Source organism: Lissotriton vulgaris, chromosome 2_1 (genome assembly GCF_964263255.1).
Source record: "Lissotriton vulgaris chromosome 2_1, aLisVul1.2, whole genome shotgun sequence".
In the NCBI taxonomy this organism is placed as follows: Eukaryota; Metazoa; Chordata; class Amphibia; order Caudata; family Salamandridae; genus Lissotriton; species Lissotriton vulgaris.
The window spans coordinates 537,966,099-537,987,918 of NC_141687.1; the positions used below are offsets into that span (position 1 = coordinate 537,966,099).

General features: G+C 44.0%; 1 protein-coding gene across 12 annotated transcripts in view; it reads left to right on the forward strand.

Annotated features, from left to right (window-relative positions):
• Window positions 1-21,820, forward strand: part of ARMC8 (armadillo repeat containing 8) — a 702,262-nt gene that overhangs the window by 301,664 nt on the left and 378,778 nt on the right. For 8 of the 12 annotated variants that reach the window (XM_086955494.1, XM_086955495.1, XM_086955489.1 and 5 more), the window contains exons 10-11: window positions 20,039-20,099; window positions 21,590-21,790. In XM_086955494.1, the coding sequence (XP_086811620.1) occupies window positions 20,039-20,099; window positions 21,590-21,790 (262 nt within the window). The remainder of the gene's footprint in view (window positions 1-20,038; window positions 20,100-21,589; window positions 21,791-21,820) is intronic. The other 4 variants (XM_086955496.1, XM_086955491.1, XM_086955493.1 and 1 more) reach the window with 1 other exon arrangement.

Here is a 21,820-nt window from a genome sequence, read left to right on the forward strand (position 1 = left end):
GTGGGTACTCCAGGCTGCAGATTATCCTAAAATGAAGAGCATCATTCTGCATGAAGGCTGGTGGTTCATTCTGACAAGGATTGTGGTTGTTGCTTGATTGGGTCTTCTATCCCTTTCTACCAATAACCCCGTTTTCTTACAAAATGGGTAACAATGCACCTGCGCCTTATAGCTTCCCAACACTGAACTCAAAATGGGCAAATGGGAGAAAGTGACGAGAGGTGGGGAGTGTGATTACCTGCCTCGTGTACAGTTGCTCCTAGTTAGTGAAGCATCCTTATGTATGACCTGTGTAGTATTCAGTTTTTTACATGTTTTAAAGTACTTTCTTTTAACAAAGTCATACACAGGCTTGGGCAATCTATTATTGCCTCCTGGTTGATTGTTGAAATATGAGCTTGAAGCACCCTCACACTACTTTCTGAGAATCCTGTTACTGCCTGGCCTCACTACCACTGAGAGTTAAGTGCTGGAGGGTTGTACTTGGTGTTGTTTACAGAGATATAGTAGGATGGATCCAGGGACGTCCGACACAAAGTATCCCAAACCCCATGGCTGAGGATCAGTAATCCCTGCCTGTCCCGTCACCCCGAACAGTGTCTGACAACAGCCCCTGAAAAATACCACAATTCTTTAATCCTCATCAGGACTTAATAAAATTGTGCATTGGTCTGTGAAACATACTTTTTTGTTAGGATCTCTCTTCCACACAATTAAAACAAAAGGGTAATATCATGAGCCGCTCATGTCAGTTCAACATGTTTCTGCATCTGTAGATGTCATATAGAGTTCAAGACCATTCATGGGAACAGATTGATGAAATGCACATTAATTAGGGGTTAGAATATACTTGTTAAAGGTCATCACACCACTGTCTTAGCAGCTGTTGGTTTCCAGTCGTGATCTGGAGAAAAAGCTGAACAACTATACTATATGTTCGAGGCATGTGTGGCTGTCGAAACATATGCTTTGTATACTCATGCCATCTAGTATTGGTTCCGGATGTGTGCAAGTTGTTTTTCTTAAAAGAAGTATTTTGAGTCATGAGGTAAAGTGACGACTCCTCTTGGTGGTAATGCGCATGGGCATTCACTCCATTGTTAGATTATTTTCTTTATGCCATTTGGTTTGGACATGTGTGCCTGCGCTCCGGGTCAAGACTGTTTCGAACTCCTTTTGGTCTGCGATCACCCCGCACCCTCGCTGGTATTGTTATCGAATGCGTTCCCACTTTTGCGTTTCGAAATCTGAAAACTATCGCCTGTCGGATGGATGTGCTCGAACAGTTGCCCTTTGGGCCTCGCCCTTCCGGGCCTGTCTTTCTATCCCCTTCTACTTCGCCATGGAATGGCCTTCTGATGGAACATGCGCCTGTCTGTTTCTGCTCGAGGTGCCACGCTAAGTACCCGCGGATTGACCTTCACGAGGTCTGCAACCTGTGTTTGTCTCCGGAACACAGAGAAGAGGACAGCGAGGCCTGCCGATCATTTCGGTCGAAGAAGACACTACGAGACGGAAGGGCACATTACAAGGAGATGCAGTGGAGAGAGGTCGACAACACACCCGACAACTTCAGCCACCAGGATGTCGAGGAAGAGGAGGAGGAACTCCACGAGGCCGACACGGCTGAGGAAGAGGTATTTTTCATCTAAGGCTCCAACTCCGAATTATAAATCGACCCAGAGAAGCAGGGAGTTGTACCGGGTCTTCGTACTGTGAGTACTGAAGTCCCAGTCCTACCATCTAAAAAAACATTTGACTCTGGCTGAACATAAGGCTCCTATGCCACCACTGCCAGCAGGCCATGGTTGACATTGAAAATCTGATTTGGATGCCCCACTCTCAGGCTTAGCACCGAAACGTCAGCCAAAGCCAACCACTTCTGTGCCCAGACGACCAGCTCCATCTTCGGCACCAACCACTTCAGCGCTGAAACAAAAATCCATCTTGGTTCAAAAGATTTCAAGACCAGCACTGAGATCTGACTCTAGTACTCCAGTGGAACTGAATCTCCACAAGATGCAGGAGAAACTCAATGCCAGTCAGAGGCAAATCCTAATACAGTCTCACACTGGTCGCATTTTGGCCAAGACTGTGGTTTCCGCTCTACCTACGTCCAAGCACAAATTCTCCTTGGAGAGGCCATTGATCTGCTGGTGCCAACAAAGAGGAAGACTGACAAGGCCACCTGTCCCTTCCACCCTTCTTCTCCATCTTCTCCACCACCACCACCCTTTATTCCCCCACTTTCACCCTCTCCCCCTCACTCTCTGGGTAATTCATTAGACATCACTCCTCAGGGGTCCACACGTTCATCCACTGGTGGGCATGAGACAGAGGAGGATAACTTTGATGCACCATAGCCCCCTGATCGGCCTACGACATTGTCCCTCAAGGGGACACTGATCCCAACGTGTACCCTTCTAGGCCATCTCCTCCTGATGACACCACTTTTTATCAAGAGCGTATTGGCAGGGCTGAAAAATTATCATCGGGTAAAACTTCATAAGGAGCATTTATATGAGGATTTCCTCTTCAAAACCCTTTCCACAACATTTAGGACAACACAATATCTCCCTATGCTGAAGGGTATGCTACCACATACCAATTATATTTTTAAAGATCCTGCACGAGTCCATATCATCACTCCCAGGTACACATCATCTGTAATTGTACCAACCTAAAGGACATAAGATGCACCTTGGTACTTCCTTTTTTCAGGTATTACAGCACCTGGACCTGTAGGAAGAAAGTAAAGCTTTGCTTCAACCCTGTTGAGGTTCAGCTAAACTGTCGGCTAACCAAGAGGCTTAAAAATTGATCACATACAAAAGTATGACAAAAATTAGGTAGCACAAGGGTCACCTGAAGGGAGCCGCTAAAAGAGAGTAATAGCATCTTATAGTCGCATTATCACTTTAAATAAATGTTGTCCACCAGCTCAGAACAATGCACCTGGTTATGCTGTGCAGGATGCCTGGTCAACAAAGGGAAGTTATTGTCAGTCTAGCTCTCCAATAAGCTCAAGGATTTTAGTTTTATTGTCTCTCATAATAGCCATTTGTATAAATTGTGAACATTTGTATTGATGGTCTTTTAACACTGTTTTTATGTTTACATTATCAGTGTATAAGTAAACTTTATTGATGATTATTTGCAAAGATTTTAATTAATCATTCATAATAAAATATTACCCTTTCCCACTCCCAGATTAAAAAAGAAATACATAAAGCCCTATTTATATCTGACGGAAAATTCCACCTGACTCTCTGGTTGTTTCCAGCGACCGTTAGAGGGTTTATTTCCAGGCTGGGGTTGAAGCTCCACCTCCTGACAAGGAGTAAGATGATGTTTCTGGCAAGAAAGGAGCAGCGCAGTCTGCTAATCACTGGCATATTACTAATACGATGGGGTTATTGGCCAGATATGATTGTTCCTACTGGGACAAAATGGAGGAACTCCTTCAACACTTCCATGAAGACCTTAAAAAGAGAGGGTAGGAGCTTGTAGATGAGGGCCAGCTTATCTCTAGCATATCCATTAGGTGAGCACTAGACTCTGCAGAAACTGCTGCCATGGGAATTAACACTAGTGTGTTGTTGAGCCGCCATGCCTGGCTGAGCATATCTAGCTTTCAGCCAGAAGTCCAACAGCGCCTCTTCAATGTCCCCTTTGATAAAGAACTCCTTTTTGGGCCACAGGTTGACCAGGTTCTTGAGAATATAAAAAGGACACAGGAGTTGCAAAGACAATGGCTCTGCTCACCACACCTCCAATAGGGCGGGCACCAAAACATCTTCCAATTCGTCTTCCTCATACCACCGAGGCCGGAGTCACCACTCCCCTTCCTGAGGCTACAACAAAGAGCCATACAGGGGCAACAACTCATGTGGTGCTGCACCTGGCACAAAGCAGTGACTCCCTTTTCCTTCTCCCCGTCATTCCACACCTGTCTGGGGGCAATTGCAACAGTTTCTCCATGCTTGGCGGTACATAACATTGGATCAGTGGGTGTTGGACATTATCCAACATGGTTATTTTCTGAAGCTCATCACCACACCTCCAGATAGTCCACCTAGGACACCAAACATTATTCAAACAGGAAGTACAAGCTATTTTACTCAAAGGAGCTATAGAACCTGTCCACTCTGCAAAATCAAGGGCCACGAGTACCCTCTACTTGCTAATCCCCAAAAAGGATGGATCTTTGCAGCCAGTCTCAAATGTACGGCCATTTAATCATTAAATCCTGTTAGAGCATTTCCATAAGGTCACACTCCAAGACGTGATCCCACTTCTCCAGCAAGACGACTTTCTGTCATCCATAGACTTAAAGGACGCTTACTTTCACATTCCAATACATCCAGCCCATCACAAATATTTAAGATTTGAGATAGCAGGCTAACATCACCAATTCAAAAGTCCTTCCATTTGGAGTGACATACTCACCTTGAATATTCACCAAATGCAGTGGAAGTAGCACATTTACGCAAACAAAACGTCCATGTCTTCCCATACCTCGACAACTGGCTCATCAAAGCCAGCACTCTTCCTCTGTGTCAACAAAACATTAAAAATACCAAAAACCTGCTTCATCAGCTAGGTTTACCACCAATTTCCAAAAATCTCATCTTCAGCCTTTACAGATTCAGCCGTATCTGGGGTCTAGCCTAAACACACAGCTGAGATTTGCTTATCCCAGTACAGCAAGAATCCAACATTTCCAAACACTACTACCTTGTTTGTAATCCAGGCAACAGTTGACAGTCAGAACTATCAGGCACCTACCGTTTATGATGGTATCATGCATCGCCCTAGTGCCACATGTACAGCTACACATGCGTGCGCTTCAGGAATGTCTAGCACAACAGTTGTCTCCGTCGCAGAGTCAAAAAAGAGGATCTAGTGTTGATAGACTCATCACTTTACTGCAGTGGTGGAACACAACCTGTTACATTGGCGGCCTTTCCTCGACCCTGTTCCCCATATCATCCTGACAACAGACACATCACTGACAGGCTGGGGTGCTCACTTATGCATTCTCACTTCCGGGGTCTCTGGGACACCAAACACCAGGGTCTCCACATCAACTACCTAGAGCTTCAAGCTGTTCACCTAGCATTGACAGGGTTTCTACCTCACCTGATCAGCAGTGTTGTCTTAGTCCGGATGAACAACATGACAACAATGTACTTTGTACAAAAACAGGGGGGGGGGCACATTCTCTACAGGTATCACTCCTAGCTCTACATCACAACATTCATCTGTTAGCGAAACACCTCCCGGGAACAAACAGTGATTTTGCCGACCTCCTCAGCAGGATGCGGCAACAAGTTCAGGACTGGGAACTCTACCCCAGAGTCCTCATCTCTTACTTTCACGAGTGGGGGTTTCCACAAATAGATCAGTTCGCAACACAAAATGCCCAGACTTTGCCTCCAGGTTTCCACACCCACAATTCAAGGGCAATGCTCTTTGGATGAATCTGTCAAGGATTTTTATTTGTGCTTTTCCGCCTCTCCCTCTTCTTCCGTTTCTGGTTAAGAAAACCCAGGCAATCATCTCTCACTCCCATACTAGTAGCTCCCACATGGCCTAACAGCCTTGGTTCACAACACTACGCGAACTGTCTGTAGTTCCCCATGAGAAGTTTCCCCTAAACCGGGAGCTTCTTACTCGGAACCATGTAGAAATCTGACACCCAAATCACAGGGATCTCAACTTAGTGATTTGTCTCCTGAGATCATAGAATTGCTTTACTTCATTCTCTCACCTGAATTATTATTTATTTATGCATGTCCATTCTCAAAAATGCGCTTAGGGCTACTACTAGAATATACTATGCAGGTAAATGGAAAAGATTTGTCTGTTATTGTCATAATAAGAGTATCAATCTTTATAATTCTACAATACATTGTTATCTTCTACATCTGCAACTCTCTGGTCTTGCATTCTCATCCATAAGGTTACATCTGGCTGCAGTGGATGCACATCTGCAAAATTGACAACATCAAAGTACCAGTCATCCAAGCCTTTATGGAAAGTCTTAAAAGAGTGATTCCACCCCGTGTTCTACCTGCACCTACCTGGCTCTTAACATTGTTCTCACAAGATTTATGGGCTCACCATTTGAACCATTACACAACTGCTCCCAACAATTTCTATTTTGAATAGTCCAATTTTTAATTGCCCTCACTTCACTCAGACAGCTCCAGGCACTAACCTTAGAAGAACCTTTCTGCCATCTTCACTTAGAAAAAAAGAACGATTGATTTAACCCAGATCTTTTGACTGGTGGTAAATGTTTGATTCATTCAGCTTTCCATCCATCATTTGTTTGCGTAACACTTTTCGCCCTAAGTGCGATGGGTATGCCCAGAAGTGAATCCCTTGCTCGCTTTGCCATTGGTTTCAAGCTAGCCTGACTGATGAGGGGTAGTACCCCGAAACCGGTCCCAGGACGCATGTTTCCAGTCCTGGCTTGGCAGTTCGGGCTGGACTGTTCCAATGAGCAACAGGGTCAAAACTGATTTGCATATGGCTAGGTCTAAACTAGGGTGGCATGGTGAGTAAAAGAACGATGAATTTAACCCAGATTTCTTGATTGGGGGTGAATGTTTGATTCATTCACCATTCGCTCCATCATTTGTTTGCGTAACAGCTTCACAGAGATAGCACCAACCCTAAATTCCTACCAAAGGTGGTCTCTCATTTCCACCTTAATCAATCAGTTGAGTTACCTGTGTTCTTACCTCATTTCAGACTAAGTTGCAGAAAGGGCTCTCCATGCATTAGATGTTAAAAGAGCCCTTATGTACTACATTGACAGAACTAAATACTTTCGCAAAACTAAACAGATCTTTATTGCTTTTTTTGCCGCTTCATAAAGGAAAGCCCATATCCAAATCAGGCATTGCCAGGTGGATAGTTAAATTCATTCAGACATGTTATGTTAAAGCCAAAAGGACTGTATCTACATCCTGTGCAGCATATTCTACTAGCAAAATAGGGCCTTCCTGGGCATTCCTGGGCAATATCCCATTAGCTGATATATGTAAAGCAGTTACATAGTCCACACCGCACACTTTCACTGACCATTACGGTGTGGATGTTCTAGCAAGCCAACAAGTTAGTGTGGGTCAGACAATACTATGTACACTTTTTCAAACAACTGAAACACCCACAGGTTTACCACTGCTTTTGGAGGGCACTGCTTTACAGTATATGCAAAGCATGTGTGTATTTACAGCCACACTTGCCTCAAATGGATTATGTTAATTACCCTGTAAGCATCTGTTCTTGGCATGCTGTGCTGTACATTCACATGCGCCCACCCTCTTCTCTGAACACATGCGCACAGACATCTCTTTACTGACATTTACTAACAGACCATTTTCATCCACAACTCGCTGCCCATGCACATTATCATCAAGAGGAGAATTCACTTTACCTCGTGACTCGAAAAACTTCTTTAAAGAAAAACAAATTGCACACATCCTGCCCCAACACTAGATGGCAGGAGTATACAAGGCATGTGAATCTACAGTACTACGTTCCAGGAACAGACGCTTATAGGGTAAGTAACATAATCCTTTCTTACAATCTAAACAGTCAAGCATTAAAACAACAAGCGTTATTAAAGGCAATAGGTCTTGGCAATCTGAGAGCTATTGGTGTCGTTCGTGTCTTTTAGCCACGTTGAATAGCATCACCGCTACTGTTCAGCATGTCTGACAGTCATGGAAATAACAGTTTCAATGCAGTCGGTGCTGGCCGCGTCATCGCACTACTTTGTAGTTCTACTTTTTAATTTTGAAAGTAGCCGTGAAGTAGAAAAACAACTATCTGTGCATAAACTGCTAAGTCACGAACCAATCTGGAGTGAAAGAAAGATAGCTCAAGAGACTGGATGGTCATGAATGGCAAACAAAAAGCTAATGTACTATTGATGAAAAATAAGATACATCCGACACTCTGGTAAATAAACTGGCATGAAATAGTGGGTTTTCAAGGTAAGTAAGTCATGCAGCCTGTCATATCTCCTGCAGACAGAAGAGGAACAACTTTTACAGTGCACATCTCATACGCACATGCGTTTTGGTACTATAACAATGCATTCCCTGCAGGGAACCTCAGTACATTCTCTGTTGTTGAGATATAGTCCAGCAGAGAAGACCAGGTACTGTCCAGTACAAAACACTGCGGTCCTGCAGAGACAGGTTACTACTACCTTGGTAATTGAAATATGGTTAGCAAAGATGGCACAGTACTGTCTCATTCATTGCACTTTATTTCTAATGGGAAGAATTGATACAGTTTAAGACAAAGTACTACAGACCTGCAGAAAGGTCCCTCTGCTGTGGGTTGAGAAACAAAGCTCAGTTTTTGCTTAAAAGGTTGCTTTTCTACATTGACCCATCAGGCTGTTCGCCAGATTTTACATTTGTACTTCTCTCCCACGTTTTTCGTTTAATATTTTGTTTGGGGATGGAGAGATGTGCTTTTCACATTTATCTACTAAATCTTTTTTTTTTTTACTGGGCATTTACCAGTACTTACCTCAGGCCTAGTTTATTTGTTAATATTCACTTGGGCCTGTTGCCACCAGATGCTGGTGTAGTCCGCTGTACTAGAAATAACGTCTACTAAAAGCGCATTGACTGAGGTCGACTAATTTCGTGTATCTTCATACCTGCTCAGCAGATTACACTTGACTGGAGACCAGGAGAGTTCTGGAGTCTCAGCTGGTAAGACTCGTTTTGTTTTTTTAAGTTTACCTGGTTGGGTAAGTATCCCATCACAGTTTATTCTCATAGTGAGTACTGGAAGTTGTGTTACAGAGCATTCACAAGAGGTTTCCCGGTTGTCAGGCAGATTTGGCTGCAGTAAAAATAAAGTCCTTTCCTCTGTCCCCAACGCTCTGCCACAAAGACTAATGTCCATCCTGCGCTGAGATACAATACAATGTTTGAGCCTCCTCATGAAATCATAGGCTGCAACTGCAGCAGTGCCGTAATTACTTTGGATGTGGCGGTCTGGAAACAATCCAATACCTTGGAGAAAAAAAACAGCGTTTGCCCATGATATCTACACTCTTGTTGAGCTGGTCCCCCAATGCGCCAAGGGCAGGGGCGCAACATATAACATGAACAGTCTCTTCTGGTGAAGCAACTGGGATATAATATATAGTTATTGCTTTTCATGTTGGATAAATGCAAATGTTTATTAACTTTTTACCCTCCATCTTCAGAGAGTACTCAGACTACTGCAATGTTTATTTGCTGAAACTGCTTGCTATTCTGTTTCAGGCAGGTGAATCTATGAAAGATCCAATACTTGAGAAGAAAATGAGTAACTTACCTGTAACTACAGTTCTCTGGTATTAGTATCTTTCATAGATTCACATGCGACCCACCCTCCTCCCCTGTGAGGCATTCCTTGTTAACTTATGGTTACTCTTGTCACACTTGTGCTTGAAAATCTGAAGGACTCTGCCTTTCTTGGACAGATTCTACAGGGTGCTGTCTCCTGATTGTTTATAGTTCAAATTGGTCCTTTTTGCAAAATGATAGGGATAGGTAATTGCTCTGATTTTCCATTGCACTCTAGCCTATGGTTATAGCATTTACTGCTTTCTTAAAGATACCGAGGGACTCCCACTTTGACGGGAATGATTCAAGCCTGTGAATCTATGAAAGGTACCAATACTGAAAAACTGTAGTTACAGGTAAGTAACGCATTTTCTTATCCAATGTCTAGTAAAGTCAGAAATTACGTGAACAGCTATCTAGAAGAAGTGAGCCTTTAACTGCTTTTGAATTTGCGCTGGTGGTTTTCTTTATATCCGAACTGAGTTCTTTCCATAAGCGCACTTGCGTTTATTTTCTGCCAAAGGTACTCCTTTTAAAGACAAAAGCCTCTGGTTTATGTTTCTTTAAATACCTAAAGTGCCTACAAGGTTTATACCTAGATGTCCAGTATTTCATACATTTTTGATATACTACCATATGGATTATACTGAGAGCCCAAAATGTAACTTGTGACGTGGGTAATAAGCCAGAGAAAAGTTGGACTGATATAGTGCTACTGATTTATCTGTACCAATATGGTGATACTGCAATAAGTTTCTTACATCTTGTATAGTAATACATTGTATTGATTGATTAATAAGACCATCCATGCATTAGAAAATTAAAATGATATATTCTTTATCAATACCATGCAATATTTCAGGAAATTGTCGATGCCACCATCTCAGAATTGTGCAGTTGTGCACACTACGTTAGCGATGTAACAATGTAAGAATTGTGCAGTTGTGCACACTTCATTAGAGATGCAGCCATGTAGATCAAATACAGGTTATAACCAATACCTTTGCTCATAGACTCACAGGTTCCTTTGGTATTTGAAAGAGACAGTTAGTTGTAGATTCCTTACCTTAGAATTTTTCCAAGGCGTCAGAGTGGATCAGGAGATTTTTCTTCAGCAGCACCCCTGCGCTTCGGTAGGTGGTCCCTGTGACATCGCAGTGTCTACTTAGACGCCACCCCTGCCTGCTGCCGTCAGTTATTTCTTTTTCCGCACCAGCTTAGTGCAGATCCAGAGAGAGCTACGCCTTAGCCACTATTTAACTAGCCTTTTTGCGATGTTTGTCAACTTCTTTTCGAGTCTGATCGACTCGTGGTGCGCGAGGGATGCCCAAACGTCGGGCCGGTTTCAAGCCTTGCTGGTCCTGGCATAAGATGATATTGTGACAGATCCGCACCACGTGTGCGTGTGCTATCTAGAGCGGGATCACGACCTGAAGTCATGCTCCCACTTCCAGGCCATGTATCCGAAGACTTTGTTGGAGAGGTCCTGAAAGTTGTTGGGAGCCCGACAGTGAGCTAAGCGTTTTTCCCGATCTCTTTCGAGAGGAAGGCCTCAAGGCTGTTCGCTTGGCCCCCACTCCTCATGGCACTCCAAGTCGTCGAGGTCATCGGGTAAGTCCAAACACAAGAAGGTGAAGAAGCACAATCGCTCTTCACCTTCTCTGCGTCAGTCAGCTGACGCAACGTGGGATTCGGAGCGGCGTCGCTCAAAGGCTCCATCTCCGGCACCTGATTAAAGGACGATTCCGCGCCTCCCTCCATTTCCAGGAGCCGGAGCGTCCCTTGTCCAACTTCAACAGTTGTATGAGGCCTTACACCTTGTCTTTGGCCAGCCTGACTCCGCTGGTGTGCCTTCGGGCCCCACGGAGTGGATTTGGGGTTCTGGACCTTCCATTTCTGGACTGCTGCGGAACCATGCCTGCATCAGGATCAACGCCCGTTGATCACATTCGACCTTCCCTGGTGCCATCCTGACGATGACGTCCGCAGTGCCTGTCTTGCCCCCGACCGCCCCGTCCCCGTCCTCATCCTCGAGTTGGAGCCGGACCGACGCCGGAGGGTACTTTTGTTCCCCTGTTCATCCCTGCTGTTCCCCATCAACCAGAGGGTGGTGATGAGGGCTAGGAGGAGTCGACCCTTTAACTGACCAGCTGGAAGAATCAGACTTGGGGTTCTGGACCTTCCATTTCTGGACTCCTGCGGAACCATGCCTGCATCAGGATCAACGCCCGTTGATCACATTCGACCTTCCCTGGTGCCATCCTGACGATGACGTCCGCAGTGCCTGTCTTGCCCCCGACCGCCCCGTCCCCGTCCTCATCCTCGAGTTGGAGCCGGACCGACGCCGGAGGGTACTTTTGTTCCCCTGTTCATCCCTGCTGTTCCCCATCAACCAGAGGGTGGTGATGAGGGCTAGGAGGAGTCGACCCTTTAACTGACCAGCTGGAAGAATCAGACTGGCGAGAGGACCCGGGTGACGGTAGTGGTCTGGACACTTCTCCAGACACTGGCTTGCTTTCTCCACCTCTCGCGGCTACGAAGGAGGGAGTGTCCTAAGGTGTGGTGGTAAGAAGGGCTGCTGAGGTCTTGGGATTTGAGGTCCCTTCAGTGGCGGTCAGGACTAACCTCCTGACAGAGATGCTTCAGCCTGCTGCGTCCATTTCTGAATCACTGTTGCCATTTAACGAAGCCCTCACTGACATCCTCCTGGGCACCTGGTCCAAGCCCAGCACAGGGGCTCCTGTGGAGAGGACGATTGCCCACCGACACTGTCCGGCCCGGGCTACCTAGCAACCTCTTTATTTTATGGCATGTCATTTTATAGATTGCCACTGATGTTTCCAGGCTGCATCCCTATCCTTTTTGAAACTAGATTACACAATCAGAGGCATTTGACAGTAGCTTTATTTGTTTACAGAGTAAAAGTAGCCATGGTCCGAGAAGGACTTGATTGGGAGGGTGTCAAGAGCTTTTTGTAATGTCATCCATTAATGTTGATTCGGCTTGTATCGGATGAGATCTCTATGGGCATTTTTTTCGCAAGGTATGTTACTCAGCACAAGCTCGTCGCCGTCAGCCCATGCCCCAGCCTCAGAGGTTGTTTCAGATTTCAGTTAAGGAGCTTTTAGCTGCAAAGTTTTCACCATTAGGCCAAACTTCCGTCTTCTCTGTGTTTGGCTAGTTGCACTCCTTTAAGTCCAGGAGTGCCTCAACCTATTCCATAAAAGCTAACTTGCCTACCAGCCAATATATAGCCTTTGAATTATCAGAAAAAGGATCTCAATACCCTAATCTCTATCTGTATTTGTCTTTTCACAGAACTGTGCAGACCTGTTTTGAAATTCGTACTGGGAACTGGTATTATTTGAAAGATAGGAGGGCACATTACAGAGGTGTTATGTTATGGTTGATGGCAATCTATGTCATTGTTCAGGCCACAGATGTGGGACCAGAGCTTATGGCTCCATTTTTAGGACGAACCTAGCGGTAACGCGCATGTGCTACTCGCTCTGCGAGACTGCTGTAGCAGAGTATGGGAGAGAAGCCACGCCCATTCCCCTGCCCATATTTTTTATTGGCTGGTGACATTGCCTTTCGTAAAAGCTGCCTTTGGATTCATTAATAGTCTTGTTAGTCTTGCCTTAGTACGGCCTTGTCTTCATTTGAAACCTCCCATGGCTACTGGCCCCTTTACTTCGTCTGTTACACGGGACCTGGTATTAAGTCTGTAAGCACTATTTACCTTATTGAGCTTCTCTTATTGCAGGCCAGACATGCGCTGCTTCAGCTGAAACTGCCTGTGTTTTTTAGGCAGCACAGTTGCCCCCTAACACGGGCACCTGCTTTCAATCACTTTAACGCTGCATTATCTTGTGTCTGTTTCAACCCCCCAAGTAAAAAGGATTTAGAAATGATTAGCGAATTAAGTCATGTGAATTCCAGGTAGAACATAATCCTGTGCTAATGGGCTGAAGCTGACTACAGCACATCTGTGTTACATGTCATCTGTACTGAAGCCACCTGACTGGTTATTTTCAAAAGCCTGTTTTATTCCAATACCACCACCACCAATACCACCACCAGTACCATCACCAACAATACCACCACCACCAATACCGCCACCACCACCACTACCACCATTACCACCACCAACAATACCACCACCGCCTCCAATACCAACTCCTCTAATACCACCACCAATGCCATAACCACCTTTACCACCACCAACACTAATATACCACCAATACCACCACCACCAATACCACCAATGCGCTACTACTAATACCTCCACCACAATACTACCACCACCATCACCACCAATACCACCTCTACCAACACCACCACCACCAATACAACTATTACAAGTACCACTACTACCAATACCACCACCAATACCACCAATATACCACCACCAATACCACCACTATCACCATCATCAATACCACCACCAATACTATCAAAACCAATACCACCATCATCACCACCAATACCACTACCACCACTCACCGCTCTCAGAGAATATAAAAAAAGCCATACTGAACACAAAAGCGGCCTATTTCTCAGAGAGAATACTAAATGCTCACAATAAATCGAAGGAAATATTTAGGGTAGTGAACGACTTGTGCAATGACGATAGAACAGCACCCGCCCAAGCACCTGCCCAAGAGCTCTGCAACTCATTAAATGATTTATTTCTGGACAAAATAGCCACTATTAAAGACAGCATACCAAATAGTGTCAGTTTGGACTCCCTGGAAGACACGCCTAGCAACCTTTCCACACTGGATCTCATTCCTCCTATCGACCTCCGTTTATTAGCGGAACTTATGACCCGGGTCAAATCGGGATCACCCAACGACTGCTATCCACCTCACGTCTTAAAAGACATTTTCTCTGCCATACCTCATAGTATATTCTTCCTTCTTAACGAGTCACTTTCGCAGGGCATAATACCTGGCGCCTTCAAAAATGCAACGGTGGTTCCCCTTCTTAAAAAAACAGGGGCAGACCCTTCCAATCCTTCTAACTACCGTCCTATATCTCTCCTTCCATTTGGAGCTAAAATATTGGAAGCATACGTGGCTAGGTGCCTTTCCAACTTTATTGAATCCTCTGATTACCTGGAACCCAACCAAGCCAGTTTTCGTCCGGCACATTCTACCGAGACTGTGATCCTGGCAGTCCTGGACACTATAAGATCCAACGCTGATAGGGGTATCCATCAAGCCCTAGTGCTCCTGGATCTGTCGGCTGTGTTAACACGGTCGACCATACCATTTTACTGCACCATGTCGAACAGGCCGGCCTGCGAGGTTCTGCCCTCAGCTGGGTCATATCCTTTCTCGCTGACCGAACTCAGGAGGTCAAGCTTGGGAATTTCACTGCCCCCAAGCTTATCTCCACTTGCGGGGTCCCTCAAGGCTCTTCCCTGTCCCCGCTCTTGTTTAACTTATACCCCAACTACACTCCTTAAAAAAACAGAAAGGTTACAATCTTTAATTATGCTGATGATCTGCAGCTAATATCCCCACTGAACTCCCCGGACTCTGTCACTGAATTTCAGGCCACCATGCTTCACATCCAGCGGTGGATGGACCGGAACCACTTGAAACTTAACCCAGGTAAGACCGAATTGGTGCTTCCTGGGAAAAGCAAGGCAAGTTGGGGCCCGCACTTCTGGCCGACAGAGCTAGGGCCACCTCCCTCGCCCTCTTCCTTGGTGAAAAGTCTCGGTATCATCATTAATACAGACCTCTCAGTTAGAGGACAGGTGGGAGCTGTGATTTCCTCTAGCCTCCATCAATTGCATAAAATCAAACAAATTGCCCACTTGTTGACCCACTCGGCTCTCATACAGGTGGTGCTAGCTCTGGTGCTCTCACGGCTGGACTTCTCAAACTCCATCTACCTGGGTTTAACAGCATTTTTAACTAGGCGCCTACACATTGTTTAAAATCAAGCAGCCAGACTTATTCATAAACTATCCAAATGGCTCTCGGCAAGACCGCTGCTGTCAAATCTCCACTGGCTACCTATAGCCCAGCGGGTTGCCTTCAAGTCCGGCTGTCTGGCCTTTAAAGCCCTTCAGTGCAAAAGTCCCAGGTTCATCAACAGCATGATTGTGAAGTATGCGCCTGTCCGAAGTCTCCGTTCAGCTCACTTTCGCTTGCTCACCATCTCCTCCTTTAAACGGAAGCGGCAAGGAGGCTGCCGCTTCGCCTACCTCGCCCCTAAAGTTTGGAATTCCCTTCCTCTGACAATCAGGAGCTGTGACAATACTATGGGGTTCAGGAAAGCCTTAAAGACCTGGCTGTTTGAACAAGCATTTGCATAGTTATCCGGCTGCGACATTCTTTACTATCAGCGCCATGAAGCCTTGGGGTGTCCGTGCGCTTTAGAAGTTGTTATTAACATAACATAACACTCCCACCACCCCCAATACCACCACCAATACCACCTCTACCAATACCACCACCACCAATACCAGTACCACTACCACCAATACCACCACCAATCCCACTACCAATACCACCACCAATAGACCTTCACCACCACCACAATCATCACCAATAATACCAACACCACTACCACCTCCAATACCACAACCATCATTACCACCACCAATACCACCAATGCACCACCATCTCCAATACCACCACCTCCAATACCACCACCACCAATATCACCACCATCGCCAATAACACCACCAATACCACCACCGACACCACTAATATCAATACCACGACCATCAATACCACCAACACCAGTACCACCACCGCCAATACCACAACCACCAATACTGCCACCAATACCAGCCCCAGCAATACCACCACCACCAATACCACCATCAGTACTACCAATAACACCACCAGTACTACCAATACCACCACCACTGCCAATGTCATACCACCACCACCAATACCAAAACCACTACTACCTATACCACCACCTCAGCTCCTCTCGCTCACTAGTAATAGCAGGGGCATTGTACGAGGCCAGAGCTGCAGCCGAGCTGCATGCCTGCCATAAAGCATAGCCTGCCCTTCACCAGGAGGTGAATACAGCTGGAGTGTTTTTTATTAGTCCAAAGATAGGAATTACATTACGTAGTATCACACTACACACTCAAATCACGGAGAGGGTAAGAAATACCCCCACTGCTCTTCCTACTGAGCCACAACAGTGTAATCACAGAGCGAAAGGTGTTGGAACGCTTTGTAAGTGTTTCTAGCTCGGATCATATGTAACTCTCAATGCACACTTTGTGTCTGTGTAATTTACAGCACATACACATCTTCTTCACAGAACTATTAATCACTACTTTGAAGATGTCGCAGGCCGGTCTCTTCCTCTGATATTTACAATCGAACAAGCTTTCGAGAAGGCCCTTTATTGCAATACAATATGTCTCGCATTTGCAAGAGTTTAAGCTATTAGTATTGTAAATGACAATGCCTTTTATTTATGTTTTAAAACCCAAAACATAAATAAAAGGCATTGTCGGTTACAATGCAAGTAGCTCAAACTTGTATGAATGCGACACCCAGTCTTTTCAATGATAGGTTAGCTGATGTTCTTCAGCATATTTTGCTTTTGTGATCTAAGATCCTTGCTCCTATGTTCTGTGTAATCGTTCTCTTAAATGCATCCTTTGACATTTTTATCACATATGCCGGGAATGTTTAAATTGCCATTGGAGCACAGCGGAATTTTGGATTCGTTTTAAGTGATATCTGGACACTTGTGCAGACGTTTGTGTGACCCCTTCTGTTACACTCATTGTGTGTCTAAAAAGCTGGCACCTATTTAGTGTAAAGATGTTATTTCCGCATTTGCATGAGGATATGGTCCCATGCAAATGAGAAGAATGCTTTTATATATGCCTCTGCACCTTATTACATATTCAGTTCCTTGAGGGATGTGTTTAATGTGTTACACCCAGAATATCGCTCACCTACCCTGCGCAGGGTGTCATTTGAGAAGGTGCACGGACGGTCTTGGAGATTGTTATTCTAGGCATTTATAAAGTGCATGGCTACCCGACTGGCTTCTCAGCGCCGAAATCATGTCCTTCTAATAGCCAGCACAGTAGGTAGTTCACTCAAAGAAATTCGTTTTGACAAGCTTCCTGAATTTGATTTCATAGTTGGTCAATCTAAAAAGATGAAGGGAGAGAGTTCCAGAACTTAGCCTCCAGAAAGGCAAAAGAACATCCACCACTTCATACTCTCTTAATTCGAGCTACCAAGAGGAGCCTCTTATTTGCAGAACTAACAAATCTTTTGGGAGTGGAAGGAGTTAAGTCTCCAAATTAAAGGGGGGCTTTTATTGTTCGTCATTTTTTGGGCCAGGAAGGGGAACTTGAATTTGATTCTCTTACATATGGGCAGCCAATGCAAGAGAGGAAGAGACCGAATGGTGCCTTGGGATTTTCATTTATGTTAGTGCTGTGGCCTTCTGAACTATCTCTCAGCAATTGACCACTCACTGAGGGCTTCCCAAATAGACTGAATTGCCGAAGTCAAGGTGGGATAGGATTAGGCCTTGGACTACTGTTCTTCTTGTGATGAGGGAAGCCAGCTCAAGATTTTCCTTAGAGCCAGGAGCAAGCTGAAGCAGGATGCTGCAAGTTTTCTTACTTGGACTCCCATAGTCAGATGACTGTCTATCCAAAAGCCCAGACTTTTAACTTCAGTTTTAGGTGGAGAACGCTCACCTAAATAGTTGGGCCAATTGAGTTCAGACCAAAGAGTGAGAGTATTCCCGACTACCAAAACTTCTGTTTTGTCTCCATTGAGTTTTAATTTACTCCCAGTCATCCAGTCGGTAACACCTCCTAGGCAGGCATTAAGTTTGAAGGAAAGTACTCCTGTATCAGATGTTAAAGAGATGGTGATTTGAGTATCATCAGCATGTGAAACTGTGGAGAAACCATGCTCCGTTATGTATGCTAGGGGCTGCACATAAACATTAAACAGAGGATCCTTGAGGTACCTCATATTTCAGGGATAGAATATCAGAACAGAAGGATTCTGCGCTCACTTGGAAGCTTCTTTTCTACAGAAAAGAGATCAGCCATTTAAGGGCGCAGCCATTTATTCCTACTTGCTCCAGTCTTTTGATGATGATTGGGTGAGAAACTGTATTGAATGCGACATTTAGATATAAAAAGATAGCTCCCTCTGTGATGTTGAAGTCTAGAATTTCTTTGAGTTCTTCAGTCACAGATAGCAAAGCTGTTTCTATGATGTTTCCTTCTTGTAAGCTTGTTTGCTTAGGGTGTAAAACTCCCTGTTCCTCTAAAAATGTGGAAAGGGTTGTCTACTACTTTGCCAATACATGGAAGAAGAGAAATTGGCCTGTAGCTTTCGAGTAGGGAGGAGTGAGAGTAGGTTTCTTAAGGAGTAGCTTCAGTATGGCATGTTTCCATGCCGGAGGCACTTCACTTTTCTTCAGGGAATGATGGTGTATTTTGACCAAAGTGGTGCAAATTGTATTTCTACCTCTGAGTAAACTATTAGGGCAGACAGCATCTAGCGAGGATCCAGATTTGATTGAGGTAATTGATTTCACAAAAGGTTAATAGATGTCTTGCCTCTGTCACTGACAGATTGGAGTGGCATTGGTGCTTGGGGGTGCAACCGTAGGCATGTAGGTACTGATGTTAATAACCTTTTCATAAAAAGCTTGCTAGCATATTACATCTGGCTTTCAAAGTTATATGTCTGGCTTGCCGGATTAGATTCCTAAAGGATCCCTGCCATGGTAGGTGGGCCACCTAGTCACCACCTTCAAAGCAGGTCTGGGTTAGCCCTTGTTGCCCAGTTCCTACGGTTAGCCTTGAAATGCTCTCTCAAGGCTCATTGTTCACTGCATTGACACCCACTGTAGCAGATAACCTGTTACCCTGTTTCTGTACTTCCTGCATTGTTTGCATACAGTGCTTTTCTTTGCTACTCATACACACACCAATTTGTATGCAGGGGAAATAGTGGTGCAAACCAAGGCCTGATCTCATTGGCTCTCCTGCCCAGTCGATTGGGTGTCAGGTTCCTTTTTTAACATGTTGCTGATTGTTTTCGCTCTGCCACCCTTGGTTATGTAAAATGTTTGTAAACAATGTTCTCAATAAATGGATGAGAAGCAAAAGTCCATAAGACACAGAAACCTAGCTTCTAAGCCTGCATTTGCAACCTGCACAAAAAATAAGGTCCTAACCGAATCCCATGCATATAATACAGTTCCTTGTCCTGCACTCCATTTGAGATTCTCCTCATATGATACAAAAGTTCCTTGTAAAGGGCTGTACTTCCTTGATGCTAAGTCGCCCACTATATGAAAGATTTACAATAAAAGAAAAAATAGTGTAATTGATATTCCCTAGTCTAATTTGTAAATTGGTTTATTTAAATATTTTGCCAACCCCTTCAATTATTAGACTCCAAAACAATTGTGCCAAATTCCTTTTTGCTAAAAAAAGAAATTAGCCTATTTGATCAGTTTTCTGTCTTATAACTAGTGTTTGGGCTATTCAATGTGTATGGTATCCACAGAGACTGAATATATTTGTTGATTTGATTATTGTGCTCAGACTTTGCATTACTAACATAAATATTTTCAAGTTGATCATGTATGGCATTAATTAGCATGTGCATTCTGACTTTCAGTTTAACATATATGTGCAGAGCTGGAGCAATCAGGACGGATGATGTCTGCATTGTACTGAAGGTAAGTTGCTTTTTCACTTAAGTGTTTGGTCATAATTTAGATATGGAGGACATGTGTGTATTCTGAAGTTCAGTGCCCCAGAAATGTCTCACTTATCTGCCTATCGTTTCCTATCTTATCCATCTTTTTCAGAATTTTTGAAATCTTTCCACTTTTAATACAATGACTCTCTAGGCTGAATTCTTTTGATTTTCTTTTTTGTTTTTTTGCTTGTTTTATTTCTTTTTGCTTACTTGTTAGGGACGACACAAATTTTATCATAGTAACACAGTCTTCTCTCTTAATTGAGTGATTAGTCTTGTCACTACCTCTGACATTTTCTTAGTTGAGCATAATAGCTGATAATACGATTTCGGGTGGGTGGATTGAAATCAGTGGGGAAAAAAGGAGACATTTGTTGCCCATTGGAAGATGTGTTTTTTTTATAAGCAAACATTTTAAGCAACCTAATATTTGGCAGAAAACAAATAAAAGGAAACAGAAGAAGGGTAGATTGTTTAACTCACAATTTTCTTCATCACTGCTTTTAAAAGATTGTGCTATTGTTTATTTGTTAGACAGAATAAATGTATGGATTATAGAACATTGATTTTCCAGGCCTGAGATGTTCAACGTACATATCTTAAATGTTGCTTGTCAGTTCAGTTCAACTGCAATGTTTATTTTTGCATAACATTCAATAATACTTTTCTAATACAATAAAAGGGAGTAAATGGTAATACAAAAAAATATGAAATTACACCAGAACACCAATTTCCCTAAACGGATCCTAGATTTCATAATCCTACAATCATATAAAGATAAAAATGCCTGAAGCCTGTCAGTACTAAAGAGATTCCATTCACCAGGATTACTGGCAAATATGTTGGATCCATATTTTGATCTATTTGATGTTTGTCACTTGGTAACCGCTCTCAACAGTGTCCCTTTAAGGCAGTGTTCTCACAGTTGGCCCTGGGGAGAGGGGAGGTGGGGGGGAGGGGCGTGGGCAGATCCTTGCCAGATTATAAAATAACTACATTTTATCACAATGGCCTTATGCTAAAAATCTGGCATGGATCTAGCCCTTCAGGACTGACTTTGGAGAGCCCTTCTTTAGGGAATACCCCCATACCCCTTTAGGGAGTGAAAGCAAATAAGCCATACTTATTCAAAAATAAGATAACCGGTAATAATAGATTATTGCATTTATTCACGTTATCTCGGATTTCTCTTAATGAATCTTGGCATCATGTCTAAAGGACTTGATTGTGGTGCACTATAGAATTCCATTAGCCCAGTATAGAGGCTGGTTCAGAGCAGAGAGAATATGGAAATGGGCCGTGGGCCATGTTCTTTTCTGAAGAATGATATTGTTCACCGGTGAAAGCCACTTTCAGTAAAGAAGATTCGGCAAATTCAACCTAACCATAGTCTAATAAATTAGTTATTGTGATTTACTTTAAAATGTAACCATTCCCTTTCTAAACCTATGTTTTTTTTTATTTTAGACGCTGCCCTGTTTGGTTCGGATGTGTAGCAAAGAACGATTGCTGGAAGAGAGGGTAGAAGGAGCCGAAACTCTTGCCTACTTGATAGAGCCTGATGTTGAGCTTCAAAGAATTGCCAGCATCACAGACCATCTCATTGCCATGCTTGCTGACTACTTCAAGTACCCCAGCTCAGTGAGTGCCATCACGGATATCAAGAGGGTGTGTACTCTCATTGTACTTGCACACCCC